The sequence below is a fragment of the Mya arenaria genome, chromosome 13 (genome assembly GCF_026914265.1).
Source record: "Mya arenaria isolate MELC-2E11 chromosome 13, ASM2691426v1".
In the NCBI taxonomy this organism is placed as follows: Eukaryota; Metazoa; Mollusca; class Bivalvia; order Myida; family Myidae; genus Mya; species Mya arenaria.
The window spans coordinates 56,407,627-56,432,965 of record NC_069134.1 but is presented as its reverse complement, the minus strand read 5'-3'; the positions used below and the strand labels follow the sequence as shown (position 1 = coordinate 56,432,965).

Sequence of the window (25,339 nt, the reverse complement as noted above, 5' to 3'; positions counted from 1 at the left end):
TGTGTATTTGAATGTACTTGAATGATGCAGAGAATTAAGAATCCAAAACTAGATCACTCTATAATTTGACACTTCACATAAGTGAAACCACAAGTTGATCAAGTAATAATTAATATGTTTGGGGGGGGGGGGGGGCACAATTATGTTTGGTGGGTACTTCTTTCCATATTGTTTTTTATATTGTATATTTTAAAGCTGAATTCTCCCTAATTGACCGTTTTGACTTCTTATATATCATTTGTCTTTAATTGCCATTATACTTCCCAAATGTTCTTCAAGTTTCCAAAACATGTCAGTATTTGCAATTGAAATGTGAACATGTAAGAATTATGCAACAGTCAATTGTAACTACGCCCCCCAATCCCCCCAGGTCCGGCGAAATGGGCCGTGTTTTACCTCCAATGTGAACCTGGGTGAATGCGGTGGTTTTGTCTAGTGCTTAAATAGCGGGGAATGAGCCTTACCTTTGATCCCCGTGGGTGCAGTTGCATTTGGTGGGGATTTTACCAGCAGTTCAGGGATATTTTCTGGACCTAAAGTCAAAGTCCCTGCTTCCCGCACCGGTGGGGGGGGGGGGGGGCATGGTTACAACTAACTGGTTTGTTGTTTTGGAATAAATGTAAACAAGTTGATCAATAATGAGAGTAAGCTTCAGGGCTTTTTCTATAGTACCCACAGCTCAGACTATCAGACCCATTCCCAAAGCAACATATACAATATTTTTTCCCAATCTTCAGAAAAAAATCCTAGTCAAACAAAGGCAAAAAAAACAAACGTTTTTATGGAAGTCTTTTTACCTGTACTGGCTCATTCAGCATCCTAATTAACCATGTGTTATGTAATCTGAAGTTTTGGAAATATATGAAATCAGAAATTATTGATTTTCATCACATTCAGAGATCGATCAGTATGAAATATTTTGTGTCATGATTTATTGCGAAAGATATTTATACCCCAAGTATTGATATTTCAGGCATTTAAGGTCTTTTGAACGGGAAAATAAACTTATTTATAAAAAATTCTCTATTCGCAGGAGACTGAAAGTCTTGTTTTTTTAACTGTAAAATTTCCCTATTTAGGAATATTTGCGACTCAAAATTCCCAAAATGTCTAGTGCCTTTTGCCAAACAAAGCGCTGCGCTATTTTAAAGGTACAATTTTACTTGTAATATTATTTATTATCTTTAGAAACAAGTGAGCAAGCTGACAAAGCTGCAACTTCAGGGAGCAATTATAAGGGTCATCAAGATGGAGCCAGGATTCATGATGCTCGTATTAGAGGTGCTGGACCAGAGTCTGAGGAAGGGAGTAGAACTCGAAGCTGGTTTGAGTGTGCTTCAACTGCCGGGACATTTCAATGCAGAGTTAAAAAGTATGTTGTCGCCGGGAGGCCAGTCTTTCTCAAACTGCTGTAAGAACCTTATAGAAACTAAAATTCAGTATAGATCTAAGACATGAGTGTACCTAAATGTTAAATGAAGTTGATATTTATGAACAATATTATAACATTTCATGTGAATTTAAAAGCTGGTTTTACATTATTTAATACTGCTAATGAGTTCTTGAAAATTTGTACTGAAAAATGGATACTTGACAACTCATTTGCATGTTTGTACTTCATAGGAAGTCTAGTGTTGTATTTTTCTAAAAAATATGGTTTTAAACATCTTAACATGCATGTAGTCACACACAGGCAGACCAAGTTAAATTGTTGGCATGTATGAAATATGGGCAGTGTTATTTTATAAACGTTTAAAAGCTATTTTATATGCTGGCAAAGTTTGTATCTACTAAGTTATTAAAAGCACTCCTGTTTAGGTGAGTGCTGAGAACTTTCTTGAACATTCGTACTGAAGTAAGTATGACTTAATAGTAGCACATCACTGGATATTTCTTATTTTTAATCTTAGTATCTGTGAATTATGCTACTGACTTTTGATAAACCTTCCCTCTTTCAGGACTCTGACCTCCTTGTTTTGAATGAAGAAGTTCTAACCCTTGCCCATTTGATGAGGCAGGATTTCTTGTGTTCATTGATGAGGAGGACCAGGCGCAACCCAACCGCTACTAGGCGTCTTATATTGTGTTCTGACACAGAGTTATTTTTGGGCTGGTGACAAGAGGGCTATTCCCTTATGTTGTGTGGAGAGTCCAGGAAACCTTCCCGATTCCCTACGAACAATACACTGGCCTTGTGCAAAGGAGGGTTCAGTAGATGAACACAATTTTTGCAGACGGATCGTATCTGTTCTCTTGATTTTCTTAAATATTAAAATATGATATAAACAATATCAGGTCATTTTTGTATACTTTTGTGAATGACTTGTTATTTTATAAATACTGATTTGTACTGTCTTTGGTTGCTAAACTGTCATTAAGTAATTATCTCGTTTCAATTTGAAAGCCAGAAAACCTGCATGTTATGTATACTCATGTTATTGTTTATATTTATGCCCCCTCCGAGGAAGAGGGGTATATTGCATTGCACATGTTGGTCGGACGATTCGCAGCTTTGTTGGTAGACCAAAGCTTGTCTAAGTGATAACTCAACAACTGAAGGACAGATGGTTATCAAACTTGACATGAATGTTGGGCCTGACCAGTAGATAACCCTATTGATTTAAGGGGTCATCAGGTCCAAGTTCAAGATCACAGTGACCTTTAATGGTATAAAGTTGTTAAGCTTGTCCGAGAAATAACTCAAAAATACCTGAACGTACGGTATGGTTATCAAATTTGACATGGAGGCTGGGCCTGATTAGTAGATGACCCCTATTGATTTTAGGAGTCATTGGGCCAATGGTAACAGTCACAGTGACCTTTAAGTTGAAAAGGTTAACAAAGATTCTCTGAGTGATATCACAACAATGTCTGGCCCTATGATCATCAAACTTGACATTGAGGCTGGGTATGACCATAACTGATTTAAGGAGTCATTGGCCCTAAGTGACGAAAGTGCGTTAAGAATGAACGAGTGATAAATCAACAATGCCTGCACCCATGGCTCTCAAACATGATAAGGGAATTTGGCTTTACCAGTAGATGGTTCATTTTGATTTCAGGGGTAATCAGGTCAAAGGTGAAGGTTACAGTGACCTTGAAAGCATATTCGTGTGATTACTTGACAATGCCTGCACCCATGGTTCTCAAACTTGCCATCTAGGTTGGGGGTGACCAGTTGATGATCTTATAGATCTTGAAGTCAGAGGTCAACCTATATGCATGATTAAGTATTTTGTCATATTTACTTATTTCCTGCTGCTGAAAGGATATATTTTTATCTGCAAATATCAGTCATCATCTGAACATGATTTAGAACTTTACTTACTATCCTCACACTTTGAACGGTCATAATCTTAAAACTGCCGCAAAGGCATCTAATGTCAATGACAAGTCAGCTGTCATTTCAGTCTTTGCATATTTAATTCAATTTGCGGAATAAGCCTGACAACTTGGCGCTCCTCAAGGGGAGGGGGTTCATATGTTTGACAAACATCTCTTGTTTTTCTGTTTAAAAACGCTTTCAAATGACACTCAAGCAGTATGTCTGTTTGAATCCAAATTTCACATTTTATCTTTAAAATGTGTCATACCTTTCTCAACCTTGTTTAGAAATAATAAAATGGACCTAAAGCAGGCTCAATTTTGATACAGCCCATTTCTTAAGTAGAACAAAGATTAATGCAAAAAAACACTTTCCCACAAAGAAGTAAATAACTGAAATAAAACCATGAAGATCCCACAGTTTGTTGACTTCTTCTTGATTTAAAAACTCAAATCTTATATATCCGATAACTTGTGTAAGCAAAATAGTAAATAAGAGGGCCAAATGGCACTGAATCGCTCACCTGTCATATATTGCACATTCTTCCATTATATACAAATATTAAAAACCTAAGCCTATGAACACGGGGCGTGGCCAATTTTGACCCCAGGGCTAAAGTTTGAACAATCTTAATAGTGGTCCGATAAACAATGCTTCATACCAAATATCTAAGGCCTTCGCCTTTTGGTTTCGGAGAAGAAGATTTTTTAAGTTTTCATCATATACATATATATAAGGAAACCCATGACCGCCCGGGTGGGGCCATTTTTTGACCCCAGGGCCAAAGATTGAACAATATTGGTACAAGTCAACTAGATGATATATCATGCCAAATATCTAAGCTCTTGTCACTACTTGATTTTACATGCGTATCTATATATGTATATTTGTTATTAATTGTTGTATGTGGCCCATATTGAAAATTGGTATATGCACTAAATATGTTATCCAGTTTAAATTAAGACGTTACTTGTCTTTGTGAGTTCGGAGAAGATTTTTTAAGTTTTCACTATAACACATATAGAGAAAACCCATCAGCCCCGGGGTGTGGCCAATTTTGACCCCAGGGCCATAATTTGAACGAACTTTGTAGAGTTCCTCTAGACGATGAATCATGCCAAATATCTAAGCTCTAAGCAACGTAAGTTCAGAGGAGATGATTTTTGAAGTTTTCACTATAAACATATAGAGAAAACCCATGACCCCCCCAAGGGGGCAGGGCCAATTTTGACCCCAAGGCCATAATTTGAACAATCTTTGTAGAGGTCCACTAGACGATGAATCATGCCAAATATCTAAGCTCTAGTCCAAGTCAGTTAAGAGGAGAAGATTTTTGAAGTTTTAACTATAAACATATCAAGTATACCCATGACCCCCCGGGGTGGGGCCAATTTTGACCCCAAGGCCATAATTTGAACAATCTTTGTAAAGGTCCACTAGACGATGAATCATGCCAAATATCTAAGCTCTAGTCCAAGTAAGTTAAGAGAAGATTTTTGAAGTTTTAACTATAAACATATAGAGAAAACCCATCAGCCCCGGGGTGTGGCCAATTTTGACCCCAGGGCCATAATTTGAACAAACTTTGTAGAGTTCCACTAGACGATGAATCATGCCAAATATCTAAGCTCTAAGCAACGTAAGTTCAGAGGAGATGATTTTTGAAGTTTTCACTATAAACATATAGAGAAAACCCATGACCCCCCCAAGTGGGCAGGGCCAATTTTGACCCCAAGGCCATAATTTGAACAATCTTTGTAGAGGTCCACTAGACGATGAATCATGCCAAATATCTAAGCTCTAGTCCAAGTAAGTTAAGAGGAGAAGATTTTTGAAGTTTTAACTATAAACATATCAAGTATACCCATGACCCCCCGGGGTGGGGCCAATTTTGACCCCAAGGCCATAATTTGAACAATCTTTGTAGAGGTCCACTAGACGATGAATCATGCCAAATATCTAAGCTCTAGTCCAAGTAAGTTCAAATGAGAAGATTTTTGAAGTTTTCACTATAAACATATAGAGAAAACCCATGACCCCCCGGGGCGGGGCCAATTTTGACCCCAAGGCCATAATTTGAACAATCTTTGTAAAGGTCCACTAGACGATGAATCATGCCAAATATCTAAGCTCTAGTCCAAGTAAGTTAAGAGGAGAAGATTTTTGAAGTTTTAACTATAAACATATCAAGTATACCCATGACCCCCGGGGTGGGGCCAATTTTGACCCCAAGGCCATAATTTGAACAATCTTTGTAGAGTTCCACTAGACGATGAATCATGCCAAATATCTAAGCTCTAGCCCAAGTAAGTTCAAAGGAGAAGATTTTTGAAGTTTTCACTATAAACATATAGAGAATACCCATGACCCCCCGGGGCAGGGCCAATTTTGACCCCAAGGCCATAATTTGAACAACCTCTGTAAAGGTCCACTAGACGATGAATCATGCCAAATATCTAAGCTCTAGTCCAAGTAAGTTCAGAGGAGAAGATTTTTGAAGTTTCAACTATAAACATATAGAGAATACGCATGACCCCCCGGGGCAGGGCCAATTTTGACCCCAGGGCCATAATTTGAACAAACTTTGCAGAGGTCCACTAGACGATGAATCATGACAAATATCTAAGCTCTAGGCCAAGTAAGTTCAGAGGAGAAGATTTTTGAAGTTTTAACTATAAACATATAGAGAATACGCATGACCCCCCGGGGCGGGGCCAATTTTGACCCCAGGGCCATAATTTGAACAAACTTTGTAGAGGTCCACTAGACGATGAATCATGACAAATATCTAAGCTCTAGGCCAATTAAGTTCAGAGGAGAAGATTTTTCAAGTTTTCACTATTAACATATAGAGAAAACCCATGACCCCCGGGGCGGGGCCAATTTTGACCCAAGGGCCATAATTTGAACAATCTTGGTAGAGGACCATTTGGTGATCCTACCTACCATATATCAACGGCCTAAGCCTTGTGTATTGGGAGAAGAAGATTTTTAAAGTTTTTCCTTTTGGTTGCCATGGCAACCAGAGTTCTGCATGGAATTGAATTCTTTGAACAACTTTGATAGAAGACCACCCAAGGAACATCCCTATGAAGTTTTATTAATATTGGCCCAGCGGTTAAGGAGGAGATGTCTTTTAAGTAAATTGTTGACGGACGACGCACGCCAGACAAAAGGCAATCACAAAAGCTCACCTTGTCACAAAGTGACAGGTGAGCTAAAAAAAGAGCTGCCTCTGTATGCACCCGAAGAGTTGTTCGGAATGGTCAGTATGTATGATTTGCTGGTATGTGACAATTGCTCCTTAAGTGCTTATTATATTTTGAAAGTTAATATAAACAGATGAATTCTTGAAAATGCTAGTCAATTTACAAAATACCCAACCACAACACTGTTCTGAAATGGTCTTAAAAACGTTTGTTTAGGTTAACATCCCCAAAATTTTAGGCAGGTAAGGTAGAGATGTTATTCAAAAAAATGCTCTATCTTGTGATTGTTGTCATTTCTCGCAAACATCACTATTTCTAGCCAGTGTCACTTATATAAAACTGTTGTTACGGAGCTATATAATGTCAAAAGTTAATGAGAGTTAATGTTTAAAAAAAATACTAATGTTGGCCCAGTTATCTAAAAGCTAACTTGTCTACATGTTGTGTTTTTTTTTCTTTTACAGAAAGATTCCATGAAAAACAAAAATTTAATTTGACATTTTTTTTATTTTTGAGAACTTCACCAAAATAATCATCACATATAAATCAATATACATGTATGAACTTCCAAAGTATCCTATGTGCTTTTGATATACCCTATTTTCAAAGGGTTTTGGTCAAGTTCCATCCACTTTAATATAAAATCAAACTTTTTTTAAATACTTAAAATGCGTTAGCATGTCGCAGGTAACACAACTTATAAAGCTGAAGAGAACAAAAATACACACAAATTTACATGATTGCGAGTACATATTTTGCTTTTAGTACCCAAGTATTTCTTAAAAAGTGACCATATTTTTTACCGTATGTGACAAACTTGATCTCCCTTAACATTTCATCAAGGTGAACATTCTCACTAAGTTTGAACACATGTAATCTTACAAAGCAATATCAAGGTTTGATTCTATAATGTTTTAAAAATAAAATCAAGTGACTTCCATTCAGTCCACATGTGACCTAGTTTCAAACAAGACAACAATGAGACCATTGTCATTAAGTTTCATGAATATTGGAGCACATAGTAAACCTCTAGAAATGTCTCTTATTAAACCTAGATTCTTGCTCGCTGTACAATTCCCTTCTTGGTTAAGGAGATAACTGTTCAAGGTGGCTAGAGATTTGTCGAGGATAGTGCTTCTCCATAACAGCCTTTCTACCCATATCGAAAAATTGTTGGTCAAGTGACACATGAAGATCAGTTTCTTCAGCGACTCTGTATGGATAGGTCTTTTTTCTTTCACTGTGTTTACTGGGGAATATTGCCATCCTCTTCTATTGTTCCATGCACGGTTTAGTCTGCATACAAAACAAGAAATGTTTCATTTACAGAATAAGATTTGACCACATCACACACACACACACGCACAATTATCTAGAAGTAAGATAGTTATCGAAATAAATATTTCCACTTATAACCAGACTTAAAGCTGCACTCTCACAGATATACAAATTTTACATTTTTATTTTTTTTGTCATGCAAAGAGCACATTTTTGCGAGAATATCTGGAAACCAATAATATAAGATTGCTGACAAAAAAATCAGATGGCAGTTTTTCATATTTCCGTTCGAAAAATAATGTTAAATGCATAAACATCACTTTCTTTAACTTAAATATAAAAATCTGCTCGTTCCAAGACAAAAAAAATAAAAGTTGTCAAAACGTTCAAACTGTGGGAGTGCAGCTTTTAAGCCTGAAAATGTGATCAGATCATTTCAATTTCATGAATTATGATGCAGTTATTTTATGAAATGCTTATTCTTGTTTCCTGTATAAATAGCCTGAATTCCCTGATTTTTAATAATATAATATATAAAAGGGTATAACTTCAAACTTCTACTAATATAAGATGTGAAAAGAGTCAAAGCTTGCTGTACATTAAATTTATTTACCTGTATACTAGATAGTATGCATCTTTGATGGAAGGTGGTTGTCAAGGACAATCACTCTGAGGGCTTTAAGGGTACTAAAGTGTTTTTTTATTGTTAAGCCATGGTGAATTCCTATCCTCTTGGCTCAATGGCCCATGACTTTACTCATAATATTGAATCGGGGGAGGCCACTCATGCTCATCCGTCAAATGATGGAGAAGAACAGCTGAGATGCCCTTAAAATAAATAGCATTTCATTTTATTTTCATTTATCTACTTATATCATCAATAAATGTTATATGTTAATTATCAATATTATAAATACTTAATCAATATACCAACATATACTTCCAAGCTCAAATCACTGCATTTTCATGACACAAATATCAGGCCTTATTTGATAAAAAGGATATCAACCTCTTTTCTACCTTTTCATGATTTTTAAAGCTGCATTCTCACCTATGGACTGTGTAAACATATTTTATTTCAATTTTTGTTTTGGAATTCATCAGCCACTTTTTAAGCTTATATCATGAAACCAGTGATATAAGATATGCTGACAAAAGAGGTGAGTGCAGTTATTCATACTTACTTTCAAAAAGTATAATGTTTTTTTGCCTAAAAGCCTTTCTAACACTTATGAATAGAAAATGAGATTTTGGAGTTGATAAAACGCTGCCTTTGATTTTCTATATTTGAAAAGTTTGAATGATATTTTTATATTTGCAAAAAAACTGTACTTACAGTACACTTGGCATGTTCAAGCCAGGTTAAAATCTGTGACATCACCAGCCTCCTGACATCGGAGTCTTGAAGCGTCATGTCAAAAGATACTGAAACCCAAAATACTGTAAATTTTTATTAACTATTATTATATTATGTTTATATAGAAATTTCAGCAAATCATTTATCTTATTATAATTAAACCCTTGGTACATGTATTTTGTAGAGTTCATATACAAAACAGAAATATAAAAAGAAAAGAAATATAATTTTTTGCATTATTTTTTTGCATAAAAGATGGATGGATTACCTTTAACATGTTAACTAGTATCACATATGTACCAATTTCTATTTAAAGCCAGGTTCTTATATTATTGATATAAAAATGATAAAATATTTTTTTTCAAATGCCATTTCAATCATGAGCAGGATCAAAACAATCATTGAAATTAGACTTTTTGATGAAGAAGCCCTGATTCGTATACTTTAGCTTTGAATCAAATTTCAAACAAGCCCTACTATAAAAAAATCAGAATTTGGGTAAGACCCGAGGCATTTTACCAGTGCATGGCTTACTGGCTTGTGTTAATTTCGACCATTTGTCAAAAGGAATGGATTTTCTTAACAAACGAATGCTTTATCACAGCTTATTGAAGGTCTGTATTTACACATTTGGGGGTTGGGCTCAGGTCCTTCAGTTAGTCAAAAAAGACATCAAATGCAATTTTTTGGTAATGAAAATATTTCAATACAAATTACATATATTGAAATGCCAATAAATGTGCTGTATACAATTGTTCTTTTCAATTGAATTGCAGTTGCTATTGGATTTAGCTTGACTTTTTCAAGTTCTTCACGATATCTCTAACTTGCATATGATGCCAACTATTTTGCCCTTTTAACATTTGACTTAGAAATTCTGGATTTTGCATGTAATCTTATTTTACAGTGATCCAGGCATGTTTTGCCAAAGCCTGTCAAAGGCGGATCCAGTAATTGACACAAGATTGGAGTCACTCAGGGGTTGTAACCTTTCAACGTGTGTCCCCCCCCCCCCCCCCCCCCCCGAACTGAATAATTCTGGTCAGCAATGATGGCAAACGGCCAGGTTCACCCTCTAGGAAATGTACATAATATCTAGTCCGAAATGGTACATTTTGGGCAATTTATTTCTTTTTAATCCTATATAAAAATATGCCATGACTTTCAACGAGTCTTTTGACCATTTTTATTACTTAAGCGTACAGGGAGAAGATAAGAAATGTCAAAACAATAAAAAAGTATGCCTGATTGCTTATTAGTGTACCAGTACCATTGAAATAGGCAGTAAACAAGGAAGTTATGGGGTTAGGTGTGGGGTGTGTCCCCCATATTGATATTGCAAGTGCTGAAATCCTTAATGCTTATGTACCAGTCATTTGTAACCTGAGCCCCGTAGGTCCGGGGAATAGCAGGGACTTTGACTTTCGTTCCAGCCTACCCCGGGTAAAATCCCAACCCTGCCGGGACGACCAGTTGGTAAAATCCCCGCACCCCAGGGACCCTAGGTAAGGTCCATTCCCCACAAATTTTTGCGAACATAAAACCACCCCATTTACGCGGTACTGCGAGGCCACCTGGAAGGTAAAACCACGCCCCATTTCCCCAGTATACCCCCGGACCTGGGGGGGGGGGGGGGGCGTGGTTACAACTGACTGGTGCATTATAGCAATGAAAAAAGTCGATCATGCTGCCTCTGACAGCTCTTGTTTGATTACGAAATTATTTTGGATTTTGAATAGGAACTTTCACTAACATTTTGGCGAATAAGTACATCCGTTCTCCAAGGAAATGGGGTATGTGCACCCGCCCGAAAGATAGCCCTACTGATTGTTAATAAATAAACTATCAATGTTTTTCAAACATCAGGTAAAATGTTAAAGATAAAACACAAACCTATCGTGATGTTTCGTTTCCACGCCCTCCATTTTCCCATTCCATTTGAAGCTTTGAATGCTATCCTTTTCTTTCAATGAATGCCTAAATAAACCATCGACGTCAATATCTTTCCTACATTTTTCATTTACCGTCGCTTTCTGATCGATTTTGGCAATCTCTGTCTGCCTCTGTTTCTCTTTTCATTTTCATCTGTCCATCTTTGTTTTGATTTGCTGACCTCATTGATTATTCATAACTGTCACGTGCTTGTGCTCCGTATACTTTCGTAGGCTTACGGAACTGCTCGGAATAACTCCGAGTAGGCCATAGAGGATTTTTTGGTAACCACCAAAAAATAAATATGGTCTGAAAATCGTGTTAATCTCAGGCCATCGGAGTGGAATCTAGAGACGAAATTTCGCACAACGCTAAAATAAGGATGCCTTTTCACGACAGTTGTGTTATTTTTGTGTTTTATAACCAAAATTCTCGCTGAACGTACATCTTTAATGGTTATATCTTTTATAGTTTTAATTATGACCAAACACAGCGGCGTTCGAAGTTACATTTTAAGCTTTGTTATAATGAGTATGCACCTTTATACTATTTGTGTGATCAACTTTGGAAACATTGATGTCAAAACTATTTGTGGGCAAATGAAAATCCCTGCCGTCTTAATTTTAAAAGGAGATGAGGAGTTGACATGACATAAATATTGTTTTGCGATCTTTGAGATAGATTTCTTTGGGGTCCTTCCGTGGTAGCAATGAATGACGTTAGCAATGTTGGTTTTAAATACCACTTATATGTAGGAAACGAGCTGTGTTTTCAAAATTTTGTCATGAAATGCATTTGTTTTATTGGCTAACGAAGCTTGACCATAAAGGGCTAGAGTGACTTAAGTGTTATTCCAAAGGTCCAGTAGGACCAACTAAAGAGGTGTCATTCACACTTTTCTGATTATGACACGTTCGGACACGTGTAAGGATCCTCTATAAAGGATCATATCGTGCACCTATTAACACGTAATGATCAAGTATTTGTACCTGTTGAGGACAGGAAGCATTTCCCCAATAAACATATAAACACGTATACTGACCTTTCGATTTTAGTGCAATTGGCATGTTTCCCCTTAAATGAGTTATAATCATTTGTTTTTTTATCATCTTTTATAGTGTTTTTTCATAAACACTTTTAATTACCCCGCTTACAAGGCTGAAATAATTTAATTTTGGATGCTGTTTCTTTTTGTTGAAATTGTTTGCAAAAAAAGGAATAAAATTTCCTGTGCTAAATTATTTAAAGGTAAGGAATAACACTATTCCAATTGAGATAGAAATAACCACATTTTAAGGATTATATTTGGTAATTTAAACCTCAAGTAAGTAGTCCTGACATGTTGTTTGTATCATTTAAATAAAATGACCGAATTAGTCTTTACATTAATTATTCTTTACTTCGTAAAATATTTTAAAATATTATTTACGTTCAGTTTCCATGATGGAGAAATGCTTAGGTTAACTACTTTATAGGAGACAATGATTTTCAAAACTATGCTTTTATCTATTAGTTTAACTTATTTATATCTATAAACCAACGTTGTTCGTTCAATGAAATCATTTCACATCCACCCTATAATACATATAAATGCTTAAGCGTTTTGTCAGCATTGCGGTGTTTACAAACCATCGTCTGCAAAATTGAGTTCTGAGGAGCCATTCATATGATCATAAAAGCATATTTAAACAAGCATAATTATGGTAATAAAATAATATTTACACAAGTTTGAAATCAGATTATGACATATTGTTAATTTTAAATATCAAGATTGCTTATACAATCCAATTGAAACTTGATTATGCCTCTTTACCTCTGCATGACTCATTTTTGCAAGGACGTCATGGTTGCTAGTTAAACATGATTAGTATAGCTATTCGATTGTACTTTTTCTAGAACAAGTTACTAATAGGATTGAGTTATTACCTGATTGGCTGCTCGTTTTTGTCGAGTCCCTACGTCACTGTGACTTTGAGCGCGGTCTACATGGCGTGCATTTCTCATGGCCAAATGTCGATAGGTCATTTCGACGTCAGCCGGCATTCCTAGTGCATGGTTGACGATCGAGCAGATCAAAACATGCATGATGAATAGCATCGCCATATCTGGGTGTCTTCTACAAAAGGTATAAGGACAAATAATTTAAGTAAAGGGTACTGAACGGAGCTAATATTAAGCGATCTATCATCCAATCTAATCATAATTGTTATGCTCGGAATATTTTCTCGGAGAAGATTGATGTTAAGATTATTGATTGAGTTTAAATATTATAACTTAAATCCACACAAGTAACATCATTACCCAATTTTAAAGTTGTTTATAAGGTCCTGAACCACGTTACTTGCTCAATCGACCCATTTTCAGAAAATTGCTATTTAAATAATGAAATCAAAAGATTGATGGCGTAAATATTACCTTCAGCTTCAAGATTACTGGCATGTCCGATTTCAATAGTTGTAAACATAATGGGACTGTTTCATAAATTATAATCCTAGTGTATTAATTGGTTAAATCATGACAGGACGCTTTTCTGACGTCTGTATAACGTCGATTTCGATGTATAAACGCGTATCAAGACGTTATTATACACCGAACAAGACGTGATACAGGTCGTCAGAAAAGAGTGCTGTCGTAATGTTCATTAAATTAGTATCTGTCTTTTTTGATTATTTCATGATTTCATGAACGCAACAAATTGAATTAAATCCAACGATACTGCAGTTAGATTTTACGCGATTTAACTAGTAATTTCAACGTCGGAAAACAGCAATTGAATACATTCGTAATCGTTTATTTAGGAAAAATGTTACGTTCCTTACAAACATGTTACTAAATAGTTAATTTACATTGTAAAAAAACTTAAATATTCACCAGACTATAAAAGGTACAAAATTTGCTACGGGTAAGGAAAACAACAGAACTGTATTTTACTGTCGAATATGGAAAAGGCAAGTTATAGGCGAATAAAAGAGGTATGTGTTTTGGTCATCAATAATAAAATATCTACCATTTGTTGCTTTTACATTTACACGATAAGGGGCGAAGCGAAAGTGTGAAATGATAATGAGACCTATTTTGTCCTCTAGCTTAAGAAAATTTCGGCCCGTCTTAAATGTAAGGCATTTTTTCTTAGTAATTTACACCGAAACCTGGCAAATTTTGTCTCGCCTCGTGGCATATTTATTTTCATTTTCAACCAACACGCATTTCGCCCCGATAATTGGCGCATTTTGCTCTTTCATCGCGAAAACAGGAAATGGCAGCTTCAGTAAAGTCAAGGAAATTCAAGTGAGCAGAAATAAACGTCAGTAGAAAAAAGAGACGTAAACATTATATACAGGTAATGTCACACATTTATAGTTGATCCAGTAAGATAGACATTCTCTATTTGCTGGCAGTCAACCAAACCTGTGAATGAAACTGCCTCAACAAACCTAGAGCTCATTTAATACGCTATTGATACACACATCAAATATACAAAGACAAATATTATATCTTTGAAATTGTAAATCCCGAAATTCATGGAGAGATATATATTAAACAAATTCAATAAGATTCAATACAAAGGCGTAAAGGTGTATCTTTGAAAAGTTGTAGCATTAGGTACTCTTAATTGTATTCCTCTGTCTGCCGAGAGAGTTGGGATCTCTAATCATGGAAGTATTTGTAGTACCTATTACTTTATTACTATTTGTTTTATTATTAAGTTTCCTCAAGTTAATCCATACTTTGATAAGACTTATCTTTTACGTTTTTTCAGGATTTGTTGTTTCAGGATTGTTGGGATAAGAGTGCGGTTTGTGCACATAAACTTGTTTAAACCCCTAGTAAATTTACATTGTATTGACTGTTCCAAGGCGGTACCTAGCAATCCTTAATATTAATACCTTTTTTATATAGTATATATGCACTGTGTTGTTTGTGGAATTTTGTGCTGTTGTTCCATGTTTCTTTTTTTGAGTTCTATGTCTTTGGCGTTTACCCTGTGCCATTATACGGGGTTTATGTTTAAACGATTGGCTACTGAGTTCGTTTCTGTAGTTTTTCACATATCTATGTGAATGGATAACATTTTTACAGTGAAGAGGGCACAGGTGGTTTTTAGAGTCTTTATGACACATTTTGTTACAAATATTATAAAAGTCAGCTGAAATGCAGCGTTGTTGTACAAGTTCAAAAGCTATTTCTACTCAAAACGTTCTTATTAATTTGCCACTGATTTTAGCAGTATATTAACATTTTTCAGTTAATATATCAAAATTAGAATTGGTAGCATCAGTTGATATATTTTTCGGATTCAACGAGCTTTTTAAACTTGCCTATTAGGTTAACTTGCTTGAACATAATCTGCATAATTTTGAAAATATAAACCATTCACACAAATGCTCCTAGGAATCTCCATGAAACGGCCACCAAGATAATATGTACGTTTTACTTCATTTGATATACAGTCAAAATTAAACATGGTCAAAAAAGTGTCATCAAGCCCGTACTATTTAGAATAATAACATTCTTATCCTCTAAACCTGTTATTCCAAAAGAAAAGTCCTCATGAAATAAACACAAAATAAATAAAACACAGAAAATTCAAACAAAATTAACAAAGCATATCACATCGTACTTATCCGCTTCGGTCTAGAGATGAAATGATGCTGACCTGTTTTGCATGTTTATGACGTATTTTATTTCAATCGACCCGTTTTCTGAAAATGCGGGTTGCAACTAAATCAGCCATAGAACGAGGTCGTCGCGATAAATTTATATAATGCATTATTATTCAATAGGTTTATTGACACACTTGTCAGAAAGGAAATGTTTTACAATGTTTGAACGATAAGAAAACTTGGTTAGGGACGAATTTTTTTATGTGTTCTGTATTTGATATACTTAAATCTCCTTACAAAGATCTTTAAAACAGTACGGAAATACATAAAACGTTATTGACATTAAACTTTCTTTGTAGTTTGCAGGGGTAAGCGATTTGTTTTGTTGACACAAACGTATGAACATTAGATAAACAAATACTTACACAGAAACCAGACCACACACGCATAAAAAAACTTAACCGATATAAATGGGATTACCATCTTGGAATGGTCAGTGAAACAAGTGTATAATGGGGGGGGGGGGGGGGGGTTATCAATTAGTTTAATATTATTTGTTTTATCAGGTTTTCTCCAGTTTATGCACACATTGATAAGATTAACCTTTAACGTGTTTACTTTATTCAGGATTGTTGGGATAAAAGTGAGGTTTTTGCACATAAACTGGTATAACCCCCTCCCCCCAAATAAAATAACATTTTACTGACCGTTCCAAGGCGCTACCTAATCATCCTTGATAAAAATACCTATTGTTTATATATGCACTGTGTTGTTTGTGGATTTTTGTGCTGTTGTTCCATGTTTCATGTTTGTGATTATCTTGACTGTGTTCTAAGTCTTTGGCGTTTGCCCTGTGTCATTAAACGGAGTTCATGTTTAAACTTTTGACTTATGAGCTTGTTTCTGTAGTTAAACAAGTATCAATTATATACACAGTTTACATCATCATTGAATTCATAATATTTAAATTATCAAGTTGTTTAAAAACATCCAATGTCTTAAAAAAGTAGCAAACCATTCATAAAATCCTTTCATGTGCAACTTGCCCAATCGACCCGTTTTCAGAAAATGGCCATTGAAAAATACAATCCATATAACGATCCACTATTCAAAACTACTTGAGCATTTGCTTTTAATAAATGTTTACACCTTGAGGCTGTTTCATCACTTATCAAAGGTTATATGAATAGGTATTGTGTTTCTTACGTATGAAGGGATGAATAAATACATTGTAATAATGATGGAATATTATATAAACATAGTACGGAATTGTTTTCGCAATTTTGTGTTTTCGCATTTTTTTGAGAACATGCGCAAAGTGGCAAGGCGAAAATGCGCAAAGTTACCGGGCGAAAAAATATTACGGCGCATTACTCCCTCGCACATTTTGTTCGCCCCGGACAACTTTGCAAACTGGACCCCGCGAAAACCGTTAAACGAATATTCATATACAGACTTCTTGAATTCCTCGAGAATCCAAGTCAAATAACAGGATCTTTCCCCGACATATACAAAATATTATGCAAATACAATTTTTTGGTTTATGTAAACCAATATCTAGAAAATGGCACGTTTCCAGAAATGAGTACATGGAAAAACATCTTAAGAAATCTATCTACGAAGTTGCTAACGCAGAATATCAATCAAGGCTATTGAGTGAAGACAGTTTGCGTGGTTTTCTGTCTATAAATAATGCAATATTATCATGTATTATATGGAGGTTCAGTCAAATATATCGCGAGCAGCTCAAATATTGCAGGACGGTGGCTCTAGCTTTAAGTAAAATATTTAGTAGACCCTACGTTACTAAGTGCACACTATGTTCTGATCAAACGTATTTCATTTCAGAACATGTTTTGTTATTTTGTCGTTCGAACGATACTACTAGGTAATGCCTTTGGCGAAAATTAAATTTAATGTTCACAGCAAATCAGTATGACGAATTTTGTCAAATGCATTATTCCGAACAATTATTAGAAATGATGTCCGGTTTCCGATCTTTTACGCTCAGCGACCACAGTCGAGTAGATATTTTCAAGACGGTACTACGATACTTACATTATCTCAGCAAGCCACTGGCTCATTATTTACCGCATATGTAATGTACAATGTATGTAAACATACCCTCATTTGAAGTCTTGTTCACTTGGGTTGTTTTTGTAAAAGTAACTATATATTTCACTATACTTTACTTATACTTTACATATAAATAGCACTCCCTTTATATCATTGTCAAACCTCTATCTAAAATGCAGGACGATGTGTAATGTAGGGACATATCATTTATTTCCCATTCTTTGTATTGTTGTGTACCCTGAAATTGATGTCATGCATATCATTTTCCTATTCTTTGCTATGTTCTGATTATATATCAACTGTATATTCATGTATTGTATGCTATAAATATGTAATGCTCTCCATTGTTGGAGGAATAAAAGAATCTATCGCTTAACTATGGGCCATTTTGCCTTTTCGTCACTTCGCATTAGTTATTTTCGCAGTTTCGTCCCGCCACTCGCCGCAATTTCACCTTATCAATCCGGAAGTCAAAAAAGAACGTAGCACGGTTTCATTTTTGCGCCTTTTTGCAGGAATAAATGCCAAATATACGGACAACTATACGTCAAGTAGGGAGGAAAAACTACGCAAAATGGCGGAGCCTCGTTTTTATTGTTTTAAAATGAACTCGTTTAATAATTCGATACAAAATAAACACTCATTTGATATCATCTATATAAAATTAAATATGCAGCAACACGAGTTTCGAAATTGTATACTCCGCCATTTATAGACATATGTTTTAAAACAATTTAAATTAGGTTCTAGATCAGAATTGCTATAGAAGAATGGGATAGATGGTGTGATTGGATGACATTTGTACAATGTTTTAGGAGTCGTCTAGAGTCTTTGTGACTTAATTCAGAACACAATACTTCAAGTCAACTTAAATGCAACTTGACTGTACAAGTTTATTAAATTCAAATGTACTGCAAAATCTTCAACTGTTTTCTTATCGAATTGATCGTTTCATCAATCATTCCAAGATAAGTCAAACCTCTCGGCATCCGCATATTTGTTTTGGATTGAAGGAGCTTTCTAAAAGTGGGTTTTCGGTTCACTAGTTCCAACAATAGCCGGCATGACACAGTGATGCACAGTTAAAAATATATACTACGTACAAATTAACTCACAGGAATCTTGATGAAACATCCATCAGCATATATACGTTACACTGCATTTATTACTCACGCGTACATTTATTGATCGCCACAAATTCGCCAATCCATCCAATTCGTAAATTTCAGAAAAATAGAGTTCAAAACATGTTATTTCCACGAGACTCACACAAAATAAGACACAAATCCAAACCAAAATTTACAAAGCACATCATAACGAACTTACCTGCTTCGTCCCTAGGATGTAATAAATGCTGTTTTGTCCTGCATATTGATTAAGTAACCAGCTCAATCATGCTAACCGTTTTCAGAAAATGAAATGTGAAATTTAATCAGCCGTAGAACGATGACGCAACCATGTATTAATCACTGATGAATTCCTATTGAGTAGGCGAAACGATTTAAACGTTCATAGCATCAACCACAATATGCATAAACTGATATTCAAAATCTTTCAACGCACAATAAAAAACAAAACTGCTCTTAAGCATTTAAGGACCTTCCACGGTACAAAAGTGGGTTGGGTAGGCACTACCTAAACCTGAACAATTAAGTTTTTGGGTACGATATTGTTAAGAGTTAAACATACTTCCGGGATGTTTTAACAAGACGAGCAAATTTTACGAAAGGAAATTTTATCAAAGGTTTGTATAAGTTCCGTTTACATTGAACGGATTTTTTTCAACAATATAAACTTCTTTTGTCAAAAATGAACAGACCATGGAAACAATAATTTTGTTGTCGTTTTGGTGATATCATTTAAAAAACACAAGAAAAATTAGTTAATATTAGCAGATATCTCTCTTAAAATTGAAATAATCACCAGAGGAACTTAAATTCCGTCTATGGGAAAATGTCCAACATTTTGGGTCCGAAGGGAAGTATGTAAAATGCACATTTTACGTATTATTTTAATATTACAAAATAAAGCGTGGCTTATCATTAGGAGTGTAAAAACTAAGATGCTGACGGTTTGGTATGTGATTGCTCGTGTCAATCAACCCGTGTTTTTAGGTTTAAATGTTCGTGAGGTTAGTATGAGTCCCTGTGGGCGAGTGGATAAGGTGAAGTTTAATCTTTTTCCTTGACTGTACCGATCTTGGTTAGTCCCAACTGAAACAATGTATATAGCTCGTACTATTTTTTTCCGCAATATTTCGGTATCAAATATTTAAACAGTCATAGTCATGGAAATTTTTTTTAGGTGTTAGTGCCAAAACATGACCGAGTCCCTTGAAAACGAATCAAGTATTAACCGTGTGAACATTAACATAGCCTTAGACATACACATATGTTTTATTCAAACTTACGACAGGAGGAGGTTATGACATTGACACTAAACATGTCAACATGACTTCTTAAAGCAGTTTCCTTTGTATTATTAAATACTTGATTAAAGTATTGTTTGGTATAACAATCCCACGCTGTGCATTGCCTGCCAATTGAACTGTGTCATATTAAGGGCAAATTCCCGTGTTAATGTTTATTGGCTGAGGGCCATGTAGGGTCCATTTCTATAATACAACTTTCAAAACTACTACTTAGAGATTGTGTACTGTATACTTATATTTGTTTTGTGTGTGTGTTGGGGGGGGGGGCACTTATAACAGGCTTAAACTTGGCCTTTAAGAGCTATTTTGTATTATTTTACTACTATAATTTATAAACGCTTGTAGTCCTGGTTCGCCATATTAGTTATCAGCTTAAACATTGATGCATGAGTTAAAAATAACATATTAGCATATCTTATAGTAGTATTGATACAAAAATGATTAATTTTTTTTGTACATTCTATCCTGATAATATTGTGCAAATGTAATAGATGGTTTATTATACGTCCGTCCATATTGTATTATAAGACTATTGAACTGTTTGAATCATGTGTCTTTTTGACCGTACTCAAAGACAGATCTATTATATACTGATCCTGAGTATAAAGTATTTTCATTTACAAATAACATTATAAAATGGCACATTCTTACAAACAATAGAGTTTACAGTGTTTTCCCCTTGAGGTACACAATCGTTATTGTAACGGCTAACATTATATAAGTGGAGTTAAACATCATATTATTTTCTACGTCAGAAAAATCTATATTTTCATTTCAAAAAGCTTGGTTCTATTATACGCCACCTTTAATAAACACGAATAATTAACTACCGCCCGTTGATTTATTAAAGTAAACGAATGGAGATATTATAATCAAACATCGCCGTTTATAAAACAGTAGCTGTTTTGATTTGAAATGTTGAAAAGCTTTTCATCCTATAAGGAATAATTTGCATTTTCGAAAAATGTGAAAAGACCATGCAGCGCAAGTGAATTCATTTGTGCATGTTTAATAGATTAAATCCCGATTAGCATAACTTCAATTTTGTATAAAAGTGTGATTTATAATTTGGATGTAAAAAATGCCGATATTGATCAATTCAATACAGTTCTTTATTTGAGTTTCACAATACACTTTATTCATTGATGAAAGCGAGCCCAACTTGAAATGTAATAAAAGTATGCGTTTTGTAAACTAAACTTTTATTTGGCAACTTTCCCTTGACACTTTAAATTCTGTGAATACAAAACCTGTGTTTAATGCACCACTCTTTGCGTCCGCTCGCTCGAAACCTTGTGTGATGAAACATTGGAAAAGTAAATAAAATTGTTCTCTCGTCCGACTGAGTATATCATAGCGCCGTCGCAAAATACAAGGTTTAAATGGTAAACAAATTTGATGGTTTTTTAAACAATCACTAACTTGAGAGCTAATCAACTTTCTCAGAATAGGCCAATGAACGCCGATGTTATGATCATTTTTCTAACATATTTCGTTTTTCACTTACACCAACATTTAATTTGTGACGATAACGACGCTAAATTATTTCTTTCAGATAAAAACAACAATCAAATATGTGTGAATTTCTAACCCATTCACTTACATATATGTAATTGCGGAAGTAGTCTTTTTTATGCTTTTTGAAAATTTTATATCTAGTTGACTAGCAAAATGGACGTCGACATCTATGGCAATTCAGCATTGACATTTTTATCCATACGGCGGTTATTTACTACGCTTAATTTAATTGAAGTACTGATCTCAAGAACAATGTATGTTGAGAAATTGAACTAATCCTAAGACCGTACGACGAAATTTTCTCTTTTTGTTAAAGTGACACTCTTCAATTCAAAATCAATACAAACACATGTATAACAAACATTCATTTTGAGTGAGTAGCCCTAAACTTCTTACTAAATAATGCATTTAAGGAAACTATTATTTACTGATAACAATATTATAGCCGTTTATTTAAAAGCTGAAAACGCAAAAAAATATTAAACGACTGATGAATGCTAAAAGATTTACTGCAATATACTAAAGTCCCTTAAAGTAGAAATACCGTGTTTTTTGTACATTTCTTTCAAATTAAACCCGATATCTTTTATAAGCACCATTGTTTTCTACAGACATTAATCGGGTTTTTTTTTTGTATATTAAAACAATTGTATTAAATGTTTTTAAATCTTAATTGGGACTAATAGTACATCTTTAACCTGCGTATAGTTAAGGCTACGCCGCAAGGGCACCCCAAGACAACATTTCTGTTGGATCTGTATTTTACTTTGGTAAACTGCTTTGTTCAATTAATGTTTATAAGGGCCATGAAAAATTAGTGTCAAGATGAATTGTCATAATCAATTAATTATATTCATATTAATATTCATATACAAGTAAATATAATGGAAATTTTTGGGACAGACATCGTAGCCAAACATTTTACGAAGTCCTTGTTTAACAACATTTCATTTCTAAGGCCTTACATATACTAAACTAAAACATCGGTTCAGTCGAAACAAAGAAAGGCAAAGTCGTCGGGACCTCTGGAAATACTTCGAGATAACGAACATTCGAGGAAACCGACAAACAAATAATGTCTCACTAAGCCCAACATATTCGATATCAAATCGACATTACCAGAATATTGAGAAATGGTCGAAATAGCGAGTTTTTATTGTATATGTTTATTCTATACATGTTTTTCAATGTATGTAATACGTGTATTGATCTTATATTAATAAAAACAACACATGTATAGATTGGGAAAGTCTGTCAATGACCAAAGCTATACCGCTGTGGTCCAGCACGAATAAATTGGTCACAAAGAAATCGGCAAAACGTCAGGGGCCACAACTTGGGGACGAACACTCATGCGAAGGTAGAAGTACTTCGCGATATGTATGTTTCTCTTCAATTGGGCGTCATGTTTCGTCGTTAGAGACAAACCTTGGGCGTACGTACACTCATGTGGACGTCTGAGTTATTCAGGGTCGTTATGCCTTGCATTTCGCTATCATGCTTTGTCATCAGGTATATGTCTCAAAGCGGAAGTACCGTTGTTGAATGGAAATCATACTATAAAGGGGCGCCCGCATTTTGTATTGGTTCAGATATAACACAATTTATATCGAATAAAAAGTGAACAAACTACTATATGTATTTCATGGCGCAGAGAATAACAACCAGAACACCCGTGGACCATGACTGATGGATTTATGTTTCGAAAAACCTGTATATTTTTGTCATATTCACAAATACACATCAGGCAGTATTACATACTTACACGTCTTGTAGATCGCATATAATTAAGTATTATCGATGCTAAACTGTTTATTCTATGGAGGTTAACTAGAGGCAAGTGTTATGGATGCCATAATGTCTATGCTAAAATAATTGTCATAAACAGAACATCGAGAAACGTTCGACATAGCGAGTTTTGACTGTGTAAGTTTCTGTTAAAAACAAAATGTTTCTTACATGCTTCCAATGTATGTAATGCGTATATAGCTCCAATATTAATAAAGAACACATGTGTATATAAAGAATGACTGTCAATGACCAAAGAATACTGCCGTGATGCAGCACGAACACAAAGGTCACAAAGAAAGCGGCAGAAACTGACTGCCAGGGGACACAACTAAGGGACGTAAACTCATGCGAAGATCGGAGTACGTCGTGATATGTATGTTTCTCTTCTATTGAGTGTCATGCTTCGTCGTCAGAGACATACATGGGGACGTGTACTCATGTGGGCGTCTGAGTTCTCCAGGATCTTTATGCTTTTCTTTTCCGTATTATGCTTCGTCGTCAGGTACAATGTCTCAAAGCGAAAGTACCGTTGTTGAATGGAAATCATACTATTAAGGTGCGCCCGCATGTTATATGGTTCAGATATTACACAATTTATATCGGATAAAACGTGAACAAAATACTATATGTATTTCATGGCGCAGAGGATAACAACAAGAACACCGGTGGACCATGACTAATGGATTCATGTTTCGAAAAACCTGTATATTTTTGTCATATTCACAAATACACATAAGGCAGTGTTACATACTTACAAGTCTAGTAGATCGCATATAATTGATTATTATCGATGTTAAACTTGATATTCTATGGAGGTTAACTAGAGGCAAGTGTTATGGATGTTATAATGTCTATGCCTTGGCTGGTACAAGCCACTAACAATTATGCATATATAAAGCTTATGAAATATAGGTAAACTCGTACTAGACACATAGTATAGATGATATTCATTATGCTAAATACTGCGGAAATTGACTTGTACTAGCGAATAATTTTGAATGTTGTTTTGTTTATGCTGTGAAGGTTAACTCGAACAAGCCAATTAATATTTTGAATGCTGTTATGTTTATGATGCTGTGAAGTTTGATTCGTAATAGCTAGAGATTGAAAATCGGACCAAAGTCATAATCGATCATCGAAAATAATCGGACGAGCCATTTCGATCAATCATCGATTAAATAATCGAAACGGAACATGTGAATATATTACAAATATATCCAAAACTATATTGGTTTGTACATACATGTCTTTAAATGAATAAACATATTACAATCAGTTATGTTTTATATCTTGTTTTGTTATACATTCCAGGTTACAATTGATAATTTAGTAAATTGTTTTTAGGAGATAACTTAATTCTAAAATAAGTGAGAATAAAAACTTATTTTTTCCACACTACAATTATATACCAGACAGTAGTTTTATATTTATTAAAAATATCAACCATAAACTGATGAATTATTTACGTAATTATCAGCATTTTCATTACTTTAAAATTTGGCTACGAAGTATTACATAGTGATTTGAAAAAAAAAATATTTAGATACTTCAGACTACGTTTACCTTTGTTCGCATAGGAATTCCCGCACATGCGGCATATAGCTGTTTACATTATCAGGTTTGTTTTAACAGGTGGTCCTCCTTCTACTTTCTTGCGAAAGTCAAAGAATTTCCAAACTACCGACCGGGTTGTCCCGGGAAAATCATACAGAATATCGACACGTTCGTCCATGGGAGCTGACATTTTGAAACGGATGTTGCGAGAGTTAGCTCTCCTGATTTCTAATTGCCGTATAACTCCGTATAAGTCCGAACCAT

The 25,339-nt window shown here is 34.9% G+C and overlaps 1 protein-coding gene and 1 long non-coding RNA gene across 3 annotated transcripts in view; both read right to left on the bottom strand.

The window, feature by feature from the left end:
• The window catches only part of LOC128213590 (uncharacterized), a 29,223-nt gene extending 4,089 nt beyond the window's left edge, over nt 1-25,134 (bottom strand). The window contains exons 1-2 of one of the 2 annotated variants that reach the window (XM_052919462.1): nt 25,085-25,134; nt 13,028-13,217 (exon numbers count right to left, since the gene is read on the bottom strand). In XM_052919462.1, coding sequence (XP_052775422.1) covers nt 13,028-13,217; nt 25,085-25,119 — 225 coding nt within the window. In that variant the 5' untranslated portion in view covers nt 25,120-25,134. Of the gene's footprint in view, nt 1-13,027; nt 13,218-19,107; nt 19,414-25,084 lie in introns of those variants that run through there. The other variant, XM_052919463.1, reaches the window with a different exon arrangement.
• LOC128213591 (uncharacterized) lies at nt 7,056-11,370 on the bottom strand. The gene is made up of 4 exons (XR_008257760.1): nt 11,063-11,370; nt 9,149-9,237; nt 8,426-8,640; nt 7,056-7,830 (listed from the first exon to the last, which is right to left on the bottom strand). It is a non-coding gene; the product is annotated as an uncharacterized LOC128213591 (long non-coding RNA).
• Nucleotides 25,135-25,339: the final 205 nt, after the last annotated feature.